Raw genomic sequence first — 13,107 nt, forward strand, 5'->3', positions numbered from 1 at the left:
CTCTTTGGTTAATCACTTTAACTCTTATCATATTTTATCAGATGTAACCATGGCAATAAATATAATCTTATTTTACGTAAAATAGTTTGAATAATATTTATCATTGAACAAATCTTGCAAATTAATGCGCGTAAATTATTGTGTGACCTTTTTGCACTAAAAAAGTAACATATTTGGGGTATCAAAAATCTAAATAGGCAATAAAATATTTTCTTGTATCAAACTTTTCACGACTTAAGTGCTGATCAGTCACAAGTATCGAGTAGTTTTAAATAATGAAAGAAAAAGTTGGGGTCAGTGATGTAAATTTTGAAATATTGGTCAAAATATGCGATTTTCAGGCCAAAAACGGTGTAAATTTTATCTTGACTTCTTTAATATATCTTCATTTCTCGGCAATTTTTGTTGAGGGAAGGTGTAAAATTTGTTATAAAAATATAAATTAAGACCTATATTTAATATTCCTAGCATATCATAACGGAAAATATTCTCTGAGTAAAAGTATGTGAGGCTAAAGTTCCAAGATATTAAATTTAATAAATGTGCAGGTTTGCAGAATTTTCTGCTAAATATCCTTCCACCACAAGAAATAGTCCCTCATAAATCTTGGTTCTTTATGAATTTTTGAGCAGTTTTTTCATTGAATGTTGAACAATTTACATTGCTTCATTTAAATATGTTAGGAAAATTGAATTTTAATAAATAGTTTTGAAGTAAGAGGTCCTGCCTGAACTTTTCTAAAAAGCTGACGAGTGACATACCTTAAACCACTAACCTGGTCACTCACATGAACATGAGGCCCATGGTCAACATCGCTCACCTGAGCACTGTGGCTAGGAAAAAAGCAAAAATCAGTTCAGTGTTGAAAAGCTTTAATGCATAAGTGGTACCAACCTACCTCTAAATGGGAAAGGGGGGGGGGGGGTGATTTGAACAAAATTGAATCTACACTAACTAAAGATGCTTACATATTTCTTTGACTAACTGTGACTTTTTTCCCTACAAGTTTAAACTTTCATTATGGTCCCACCATACCCCCGGGGTCATGATTTGAATGAATCTTAATCAACACCACATGAGGATGCTTCCATATAAATATGAACAATTATGGCTTTGCTGTTCTTCAGAAGAAGATTTTTAAAGATTTTTCCTATATATTCCTATGTAAAACTTTGATCGTCCATTGTGGGCCCACCCTACCCCCGGGGGTCATGATTTGAACACACTTGAATCTACACCACATGAGGATGCTTCCATATAAATATGAACAATTATGGCTTTGCTGTTCTTCAGGAGAAGATTTTTTAAAGATTTTTCCTATATATTCCTACATAAAACCTTGATTGTCCATTGTGGCCCAACCCTACCCCTGGGGGTCATGATTTGAACAAACTTGAATCTACACTACCTGAGGATGATTCCAGATGAGTTTCATCCTTCCTGGCCCAGTGGTTCTTGAGAAGAAGGTTTTTTAAGATTTTTCCTATATATTCCTATGTAAAACTTTGATTGTCCATTGTGGCCCCACCCTACCCCCGGGGGTCATGATTTGAACAAACTTGAATCTACACTACTGAGGATGATTCCTTATGAGTTTCATCTTTCCTGGCCCAGTGGTTCTTGAGAAGAAGATTTTTAAAAGATGCCATTAATTTTTCACTAATTTGTAATTATCTCCCCAATGAAGAGGGCAAGGCCCTTCGTTTGAACAAACTTGAATCCTCTTTACCCAAGGATACTCTGTGCTAAGTTTGGTTGAAATTGGTCCAGTAGTTCTGGAGAAGAAGACGAAATTGTGAAAAGTTTACAACGACGCCGCCAATGATGACAACGCCGACAGACAATGGACAAATTTCGAGCAGAAAAACTCACTTTAAGGCTCAGGTGAGCTTAAAATGAAGGTCAGATCCAGCATCTGAAGCAAGTTTGGTCATGTGCATCCTTAAACATATTATCCATGCAAGTTTGGTTAATATAGGGCTTACGTTACTTGAAATATGAGACTGCTCCAAAAACTTTTACCTGGTCATTCTTTGGCTGAAAACATGACTAGTACAATGAAACATACTAGAGCATCATCCATGCATCTCTTATTAAAATACAGCACAAAAATACTTAAAAAGAAATCTGCTCCAAAAACCTGGGACACTGATGCTGACAGTATTACATAAGCTCCCCCAACTTCATTGAGGTGAGCTAAAAAATCTACCACTGATTATACATATTTTCATCTAAAATCAATGAATAAATCTGACATTGAAAGAATATTGTAAAATAATCCAAAAATTCTCAATTTTCCTTTAAAGTCACAAAATAAGCCAAGACACATTTATCCATATTAATAAGAAATTTTGGATCTTTATATTAATTTTGGTGTGATTAGAGGGTAGCCTTACTTGTTCGTTTGTGACACAGGGCCCCCAGTAACAGTCCTGTGATTCTGTGGTTCCCAAGCTCTAAGCTAGTTCTCAAAGCATCTTTAATTTCATTAATACCCTGTAAAAATTACATAAAGGAAACTGGCAAAACTCACTAATAACTAATCATGCTAATAGTGGATGTTAATTTTGTCAAATATTATATCAGATTATTTATAAAAGTATTCACCAAAGTAACCAAAATAAATTCTAAATAAACTTTCCTGACTTTAAAATAAACAAAATTTTATTTCTAAATAACATGCTAAACACTCATTATTTTCAAGTGTTCTCAATTTACAACATAAGAATTTCACAATGAGGTTTTAAACAAGAAAGAGCTGACAGCATTGATAATTTGGCAGACCTTTCCCAGCAGGAAAAGAACTACTTACTTTATTTAACAATCTCCTGACAATGAATTCATTTCCGTCCATCACAGCACACAATAAAGGTGTCTCACCATCAGTGTTTACAAAGTTAACATTAGCTTCCATCTCCAGCAAACTCTCTACCCCCTACAAAGGTAAGGATAAGGTGAAACAGAGAACAAATAAACCTGTAAAATAACACTTATCAACTAGAAATATGTTCATAAGACATGAATGAACCGCACTGAGTTCATTAGTAATACATGAAAATTTGTATTAGTGTATGAAGTTTGAGGAAAATACATTGACTGGTTTCTTTAGAACTGAAGTTTAATAAAGTCTTTTTTTTTTTAATACTGTACAGCAGGTTAAAATCGCGGTCGGAAAAGATCGCGATTTGTTCAACTTGCAGTAAATCGGGGTCGTTTTATTTCGTGGAAAGAAAAAATTATACAAAAACTTTTCCAGCACTGCAAGTATTTTCCTTGTGTATTGCATCTTCGCAAGCCAAGGGTTTTCGGTCCGCTTCGCTCTGAAGCGAAGCGGACCAAAAACCCTTGGCTTGCGAAGACGTGTGTATTGTGTCGATTCTAAACACCATATTGATCCCGATTAGAAGACAAAATGTATGATTTACAATGTTACTCATTCAGATAAATTTTCTTCTTTCTCTTGTTTTCTTTCTTTCTTTCTTTTTATTATATATTTATGAAATACATTTGACTCGAGTGATTTATTCAAGTGATTTCAAGTCGTATCCAAAACACTCATGTAAAAACAAGAAACCCTTTGTTTGTTCATGAATAGGTATGTTTTGAGTAGATTACTGAGTAGTATTTACTGCAGTATCTTTGAATAACTCTAAATCTAAACCAGTTGTCAGTACCCATAGTCAAAATGTTGACTACTAATAAAATTGAATTAATGTGTAACAGTGTTGTCTTTACTATGTAAGTGCCTTCAACTCGGTTGATTAAAGATAATAAGACTGAGTGATAAGCACTGGTGAAATATGAAACATGTTTCAAAGATAATTACATCACACCTCTACTGGGTGGCAGAATCAAATGTTACTTATAGATGTTTATTTATCAATTAAGCTTTAAAAATACAACAACTACATGTTAGTGATTGATCCATACACCCGCATAATTAGGAAGGCAGTCTACATCTCCATTATATTAAGGACATATGCAACGTAGTTTACCTACTGATAATTTTTCAAGATATTCTTAATTTAAGATTATAGTGCCACCAGATGTTTTCATAGACAAAAAATCAGCATGCTTTACTAGGGGTTTTGAAAAGATATCAGTTGATGAAAATTCTTGTATAATTAATAGAAATATATACAAAAATTAGTAAACATATATTCTAGACGTTTTGTTTATCCAAACTTGTTTTAGAAGAAGTGGACATTAGCATATATAGACATTAAAATGTAGCACACAGTTTCTTGAAGTATTGGAACTTTTCAACTCCAGGGAAAAAGACAATAAAGTTCAAACTACCTTGCGTATGTCCTTAATTACTGCCTTTTATGTCTGCAAGGAAACACAAATAGTTAACGAATTTAATCACAGATATCTGTAATAGAGGGTATTTCAATTTATCCATATCAATTTTTGAAGAATTATTCACTGTATGTTGAATTCCCAGAATTTTTATTTCCACAAATTTAGTGAAAATTAACTCCGCGAGTTAATTTCCTGCTGTACAGTACCAGACGTTCAGATTTACATGCAAGTACCTGTGTTCATGTACATATCTTTATTTTATAACTGTGTATGTTAATTTGTTTTAAAACAAAATTCTTGTACAAAAAAACGAACTATTTGAAGCATGTTCAAATTTTAAATGTGTTTTTTATTTAAACTAAGAATATAATTTAATGCTAATTGTTATATTTCCAAGAACAGTGACTCTATTTCTTGTTTCCCCAAAGATGGAAAATTCAATTCACCAAATTAGGTATACCGCCAGGATTTCTGAATTAAAAAAGGCGGTGGTTTGTTTAGAATTAACTGTATATATACATACAGTATGGCTCCCTCTCCTACACTAATAATACATAAATTTAGTAATAAGTACATACAGCAAGGTTTCCTCTCCTACACTCGGCTAGAAGCATGTTTGCTTTCACATTTTCATCAAGACCAAAGATAACCAGACATTCTCCAGCAAGGTCCAACAAATCTAAAACAGAATCAATTTCAGAATACAGCAATGCTCAGGAAGCTCTGCACTTCTATTTTGTTTTGAAAAACATAGATGACATGCAAGGAAAGCAAGAATTTATTTCCTTATATTTACAAATCCAACTGTTTTCTCTGCGATATCTCTTTGAAAGTTAAGTGTGTTAATTTCTTGATAATTACAACTGAATATAAATTTTGCCAAGTGAAAGGGTAAGTGCGTAAATATGCATGTCAATTGATGAGAATCCAGCCTTTGACCACAACGTAAACAAGAACACAGAAAATGTCCAATAAACACTGCCTTCATCATCTAATGCACGTGGAAATACCTTCGATACTGTAAACAGCCAATAAATTAATTTATCAGCAGTTTCGTCCTACACACAAGCAGTTTTTTCACAAATTCTCACTCCATAATTTTTTTAATTCGAAATACCATAAACATGATAAATTGGATTAAATACTGAATACTAGATTCTAAATATCGAAAAACTGCAATTAAAAGGCACAAACTGCCAGAATAATGATATATATATATATTAATGTTTACTTTAAGCTTCATTTAATATAAATTATGTAAGCATAGCATATATTATAGCTTATTTTTACACAATTTCTGGCTGTCATCGTGTCTGACGACTTTGGGCTGGACCATGCAAATTAACATGGAATCTCAAGTAGTTCAATTCCATTAGTATTATTTATATTTTATATTTTGCCCAATAGGTAAATTATCCCATGTTTCAAACTGACATTCATGACCTGGCATACCCAACAAAGTAGACAGTGATTCTTCAGTCATTATAAGCCATGCATGTTTACATTACCACAAACAATTCATACATATACGAGGTTGTTAGAAAAGTTCACGGACACATTGATTTACGGAAAATCTATTGTGTTACTGTACTGTGAAGTATGACTTATGTCTGATTAAATTCCTATCTTTTGTTTATTAGTATATAGGGATGTCAAATCGGTCAATATTTGATAATCGGTTACTCGGACAATTTTCCGATCGAGTACCCGGGTACTCGGTAAAATTGTAAAATACAAATGTGTTCATTTCATTGAGACCAGTTAAGCCCTGTTTAACGCCATCAATGTTTTTTTTTTTAACGTTTTCTATGCCTGTACACAAACATCGAGCAAAACGAAAACGAAAATGATTTTTTTTCACTAAATTTTTTTATCAAATAAACACAAAAGATATAGGAAAAAGAGACGGTGTCGAGATCACTAGACGTACAGTATATTATTTAATTGATAGTTGTATGTTGATTGTTTTCCCCATATACGCTATGTTTACTTTGCACAGCTAATTCTAAACATTTTTTAAATCTTGAGTTCTTTCCTAATATTTTTTTTCACTTTTGAAGTGGTAGCGGTATTTCTTTGCATGTCCAAATTCGCTACCGTATGTGACTGAACTAAATTATTTTAGGATAATAAACCCTTAAACAATGTTCATTAAATACTAATCATTAAAGCCATCCAAAAAATAACGGATCACAAGAGGTGATAACAGCTGTGTACCAGGTGATAATTACTGTACAAACAAGTACACAGCCACAGACAATAACGGGTATTAACAGGTGTGGGTGACGCTAATTACAAGGAAACATGGACAATTCATTTTGAAATTGCATTTTTATAAGTTTTTGATTTTAAAAAAATATATACTTTGTTCTTTGAAATATGAAAAAAATAATATACATCCGAGTAACCGAGTAGCGATTTTAGTATTCGATACTCGGACGTTCGATCAAGTACCCGGTTAACCAGGTACTCGTTGACATCCCTATTAGTATATAAAAATCAGGTCCATTTGCTAAAATTTTGAAAATTTACAACAATTTTTACTATGCAGTCAAAGGATTCATGGAGCAATCACTTGATGTTAAGTGACGTGACAATCAGATTTCAAACCTGTTAAGCTTTTTCATAGTTCTATAAAATATCTTTCATTTCTTTCAACTTTTCTTGTCTTTTTTCTACTTAAAAGTTAAATATCTATATCTCAACAAGACATATTACTTTTCTTCTATAATGTATTTTGTGCTGTTTCGGATATTAGTGAGATCTTAAAATAATAGTCTACGCAGTTCAGAGATCAGGTATAGAAACAATTCAAAATCCATAGGCGCAACAACGTCCATGCGATAAGTGAGGTAATAAGGTATCGATGGAGTTGATCATTAAAAATGTTAATCCTTCCATTCTCATAAAGCTACTACCATTTAAATACTTTTGTCCTTTGTACATGTAGGCAATTTCTGCAGCATCTAGAAGCATTTTAGTCTTTTTAAGACATTTTCCTGTCTGCGCACATAATTTTTTAGTAGCTCCGTGCTCCATGACGTTCCCATTCTTGGCTTTGTTTTTACGCCCTGATTATTCATAAATGGCTATAAAACAGTCATACACGTTCCAATTTCATTCAAAATTATGGCAAGTGACATTTCATGAATACTGTAGTGACAGGTAAACTATCATAATTCTCTCTGCTACAACTGTGCAATTTTTAATTTCATTAAAAAGTCTATGTAACGTAAACATGCAAAAAGTAGCATGCTCCGTTAAGCATCTTTTATCAAAATAATATAGCTATATATTTTTTAAAGATCACTGGAAAACACCATATCTCTGGATATTTTTTGGAAAATAGGTAAAGTTTTTAGCTGGAGAGTTTAACTGGTTTCATGGAAATAGCGCGCTCACAATAGAACTTGTCCGTGATATTCTCTAACAACCCTCGTACATGTATCTTTCATCAGTATAATTACTGTGCAATATTCCTCTTCCATAAAATATAAATATAATTACTTTTTACTTATTACTTTTGAAATATTATATCATACCTAAGACTGCACATTATATTTACTTCACAAATGCATTGAAGTTTGTATCCCTTTAATTAAACAAGAGGCCCATGGGCCTTGAATCGCTCTTCTGATAAACTGTACAACCTATCACTTCTATTTGAAGCCTCAAAGTATCCTGTATATTTACATAAACCCTTGAAATTCCAATTCACACTCTGAGAACCCAAGATGATTCTAAGCCAATTAGTACCTGAGAGTTGGTCATGGTGACCTACTTATCACTTGTCATTCTCTGAGGACCCATCAACTAAGTTTGATGATTCTAAGCCAATTAATACCTAAAATATTTTTTAAAATTATAATCATAAAATTTTATAAGTAGGTCAAAGTGACCTACTTTTCAATTGTTTTACTCCAAGGACCCAAGATGCATCAACTGACAAAGTTTGATGATTCTAAGCCAATTAGTACCTGTAATATTTAATTAAAGCCATAAATTTTCAAAAGTAGGTCACCGTGACCTACTTTACAGTTGCTGTACTCCGAGGACCAAAGATACATCGACTGACAAAGTTTGATGACTCTAGCCAATAAGTACCCAAAATATTTAATTACAGCCATAAATTTTCAAAAGTAGGTCACAGTGACCTACTTTTCAGTCAACCTACTCCGAGGACCAAAGATGCATCAACTGACAAATTTTGACGATTCTAAGCCAAATAATTCCTGAAAATATTAAATACAGCCATAAATTTTCAAAAGTAGGTCACCGTGACCTACTTTTCAGTTGTTGTACTCCGAGGACCCATGACGCCTAAACTGACAAAGTTTGATGATTCTAAGCCAATTAGTACCCGAAATATTTAATTAAAGCCATAAATTTTCAAAAGTAGGTCACGGTGACCTAATTTTTAGTCGATCTACTCCGAAGACCCAAGATGCATCAACTGACAAAGTTTGATGATTCTAAGCCAATTAGTACCCGAAATATTTAATTAACGCCATAAATTTTCAAAAGTAGGTCACGGTGACCTAATTTTTAGTCGATCTACTCCGAAGACCCAAGATGCATCAACTGACAAAGTTTGATGATTCTAAGCCAATTAGTACCCGAAATATTTAATTAACGCCATAAATTTTCAAAAGTAGGTCACTGTGACCTACTTTTTAGTCGACCTACTCCGAAGACCCAAGATGCATCAACTGACAAAGTTTGATGATTCTAAGCCAATTAGTACCTGAAATATTTAATTATAGTCATATAAATTGAAAAGTAGGTCACGGTGACCTACTTTTCAGTTGACCTTTTTTGAGGACCCAAGATGCATCAACTTACAAAGTTTTATGATCATAGGACTTAAAATGTCCAAATTATGCCTCTAAAATGCTTTGAAATCGAATGCCTGCAAAGTTCAAAAAGTAGGTCACTGTGACCTACTTTTTAATAAATATGTTTTATGGCCCCAAGATGAATCATCTTACAAGATTTAATGATTCTAAGCCTCCCCGTATTCGAATTAATGACCTTAATTGTTTTAAAAAAGATTAGCCATAAAATTCAAAAAGTACGTCAAGGTGACCTACTTTTTAGTTGACGTACTTTGAGGACCCAAGATGCATCAACTGACAAAGTTTGATGATCATAGGCCTTAAATTGTTCAAAATATGCCTCTAAATCATTTTGAAAAAGAATGGCCGCAAAATTTAAAAAGTAGGTCACCGTGACCTACTTTTGAGTCAACATGATATGAGGTCCTTAGATGCACCAACTGACAAGATTTGATGATCCTAGTCCTTATAGTAAGCAAAATATCAACATTTTAATAAAATGTAATTTTTGGTCAACTTTGAAGTGACCTTGAGACCACGCCCTTTGCCCCAGGGTAAATCCCCGTGCAAATTTTAATCTACAACATATCCTCATCCTTTTGTGTAAGTTTGGTGATAATCTGCCCAGTGGTTCTTGAGAAGAAGATTTTTTAGCAACCAGTACTTTTGTTTCTATTTTCCTAATTATCTCCCCTTGTTAAAGGGTCACAACCCCAGTTTTAGTATAAAAGGGAGCCCTTGGGCCAAGGATACCCTGTGACAAATTTGACAATAATTGGCCAAGGGGTTCTTGAGTTATGGCCCATATTCTAAAAAGTTTACGCACACCGCACACCGCACAAATGGCCATAGCATTAGCTCTTTGAGCCTTTGGCTCAGAAGAGATAATAAAATGTTCATAAAATCTGAATACTACATGTATACAATGTACATGTGGATAAAAAAAATGCAAAGCTATTAGCCTATCCACAAGTTTCTAGCAAGGCATAGTAAAATAGCCTATCCTTAGGTTTCTATCAATGCACAGCCAAGTAGCCTGTTCAAAGGTTTCTAGTAACTACTCTTAAACATGCTCACCTTTACCACACGTTCTTTCTATACAGAAATAACAAAGACACATACATGTATACACTGTATTGAAAACACAAACAAGATGTGTTTGTGAAACACTGATGCCCCCGTATGGCAACTTATAGCAAAGGTTAAACTTTCTCAAATGCAAATCAAATATGTTGGTACCCAAAGTAAGGTCTTGTCTCGAGGAATAAACCTGTGAAATATGGAAGCCCTAGCAGCAACCATTGAATAGATATGGAAAAGGTTAAAGTTTTTTCAAAAGTATGTCAAACATCAAGGTCAAATGGTCAAAATATATGGTGTCCAAGGAAAGGCCTTGTCCTCAGAAATACACAGGTGAAATACGAAAGCCGAAGCACCAATCGTTCAAAAGTTATGGCCAAAGTTAAAGTTTTTCAAAAGTAGGTCAAACTCCAAGGTCAAGGTCAAAGGGTCAAAGTTGTTGGTATCCAAAGGAAGGTCTTGTCACAAGGATTACATATGTGAAGTATGAAAGCCCTAGCACCAACCTTTCAAAAGTTATGGCCAAGGTTAAAGTTTTTCAAAAGTAGGTCAAACTCCAAGGTCAAAGGGTCAAAATAAATGGTGTCCAAGGAAAGGCCTTGTCCTAAGAAATACACAGGTGAAATATGAAAGGTTAAAATTATTCAAAAGTAGGGTCAAAGGGTCAAAGTTGTTGGTATGCAAAGGAAGGTCTTGTCACAAGGATTACACATGTGAAGTATGAAAGCCCTAGCACCAATTGTTCAAAAGTTATGGCTAAGGTTAAAGTTTGGTAAAATTTTGCAAAACTGGGTAAAACTCAAAGGTCAAGGTCAAAAGGTCAAATGTGGTGGTACCCAAAGAAAGGTCTTGTCACAAGGAATACACATGTGAAATATGAAAGCCATAGCTCCAACTAATCAAAAGTTATGGGCAAGGTTAAAGTTTTTTTGGACGAACAGGGCAAAAACTATATACCCTCGAATCTTTGATATGGGGGCATAAAAATACTTACAACACATCCATGTGTATGCTATTGATACAAATGTGTCTGTGCTGGGACAACAAAAATCTAATGATATTTCAGATAGATGTGGGAGGGGTTTTTTTTTTGTATATTTTTGTATTTTGTATTTGGTACATTTGAGATAAGAAATTTTAAAATTTCTTTGGCATACATGTATCATCTATCTTTTATAATTAAAAAAAAATTATGAGACTTTGAGGAAATTTTCAATATTACCTTGATCAATGTGTTCTGCAAGGATATCAAACATCAGCTGATGACAGCCTGCTTTCACAAATTCTTCACATAAATCAGGACCAAGTTCTGATATCAAATGTACAGCAACACAAGCCTACAACAAAAAGGGTACTGTAATCTACAAGAGAAAGGGTACATAAACTACATCAGAAAGATTACTGTAAACTACAGTGGCGCCGCGTTTATCCGGACGCCATTTATCCGGACGCTTCACCATCCGGACGATATTTTTTGGGAACCGATTTTTTCCACGTTATTTTGTCTCATTAATCCGGAAATTCGCGTTCCCGTAATATTTCATTGTAAAATGACTCGTTTATCCGGACGGTAATTTTTCAAGAAACGACTTTGTCACACTTATCTTGCATTCGTGTTAATTGTTGTAAAAACATTGGCCATGCAGTCAGTTTGAAGGCGGTTACCTGTGACCTACAAACAATAGCGTCTATAATTAGCGTGTGTTTACAGCCAATTCAATCACACGTTTATCTTTAGTATGAAGCAAAGCATTTAGCTTATACTGTGCATTAATTAAATAATAATCCATTCAAAATCATATTGCTAACTGTATATACATCGGTAAATTCATGAGAATTTTGGAGAGTTGTAAATAAAATGAACAATAAATAACGAGCGATCTCGTAATGCTCTTTACCATGTTGATTGCGTTAGTTTAAAATACGAATCTATTTCTAATAACGTTAATGTATTTGAAATGCTTTTTTCCCACAAGACATTTTACAAAGGTACATAATTGAAGAAATATCTCTATTTAATGTAGTACCATTTACAAACGTCCATTACTTTAGAAAAGATATATAAAACTTACGTTAGGTACAGATGTTGATTACGTTTTTCAAGGTATTTTTAATGATGGGAAGTCAAACTTAGCTTCTCTAGAAAAAATGATAATGATAATCATAAAGATGGCTTGTGTTTGCGAATGTTTTTAATACTTTGTATGAGTTAGCTTGCAGTGTTCAGTTATTTTATAGTAACCCTGTGTAATGAATATATGGGGAATATACGGCGTTAGTTTATATTTGAACATTTTCAATGATGATGCTGAACAGTTCTGTCATATCATATGAGCTTCAATAAATATAAAATATGGCGAAATAAAACAACAGTAGATCAAATTTGTTCAACCCATGAAGTCACATGCCAAAGAGAAGGCGTATTAAAAAAAGGAGGTCTCGGCATAAAATTGCCCATCCATTTTTTATTGCGGAAATTACATTTTAATATATTTTTTCTTTAATCAATTACTGCTATTAAAACAATAAACCAAAATATAATTTAAAAGTTTTTTTTTTCTTTGCTGTCACATTTTAAACAGGAATGTGCATATATACATGCTTAAAGAGTGTTTTTTGAGATGTGATTCAATTATCCGGACGATTCATTTATCCGGACGATTTCGTTGGGGACAGAGACGTCCGGATAAACGAGGCACCACTGTAATACAGAAGGTTATAATCTACAACAGAATGGTAGTACTGTATACTACAACAGAATGCTACTGTTCACTACAACAGAATGCTACTGTTCACTACAACAGAATGCTACTGTTCACTACAACAGAATGCTACTGTACACTACAACAGAATGCTACTGTTCACTACAACAGAATGCTACTGTACA

The 13,107-nt window shown here is 33.5% G+C and overlaps 1 protein-coding gene across 1 annotated transcript in view; it reads right to left on the minus strand.

Annotated features, from left to right (window-relative positions):
- The window catches only part of LOC133203497 (leucine-rich repeat serine/threonine-protein kinase 2-like), a 93,319-nt gene that overhangs the window by 65,074 nt on the left and 15,138 nt on the right, over positions 1 to 13,107 (minus strand). Inside the window, exons 17-20 of the mRNA XM_061339271.1 lie at positions 11,443 to 11,557; positions 4,884 to 4,984; positions 2,813 to 2,935; positions 2,397 to 2,496 (exon numbers count right to left, since the gene is read on the minus strand). Coding sequence (XP_061195255.1) covers positions 2,397 to 2,496; positions 2,813 to 2,935; positions 4,884 to 4,984; positions 11,443 to 11,557 — 439 coding nt within the window. The remainder of the gene's footprint in view (positions 1 to 2,396; positions 2,497 to 2,812; positions 2,936 to 4,883; positions 4,985 to 11,442; positions 11,558 to 13,107) is intronic.

The sequence above is a fragment of the Saccostrea echinata genome, unplaced genomic scaffold (genome assembly GCF_033153115.1).
Source record: "Saccostrea echinata isolate AGI-Se365-2 ecotype Australia unplaced genomic scaffold, CSIRO_AGI_Sech_v1 ptg000051l, whole genome shotgun sequence".
Classification (NCBI taxonomy): Eukaryota; Metazoa; Mollusca; class Bivalvia; order Ostreida; family Ostreidae; genus Saccostrea; species Saccostrea echinata.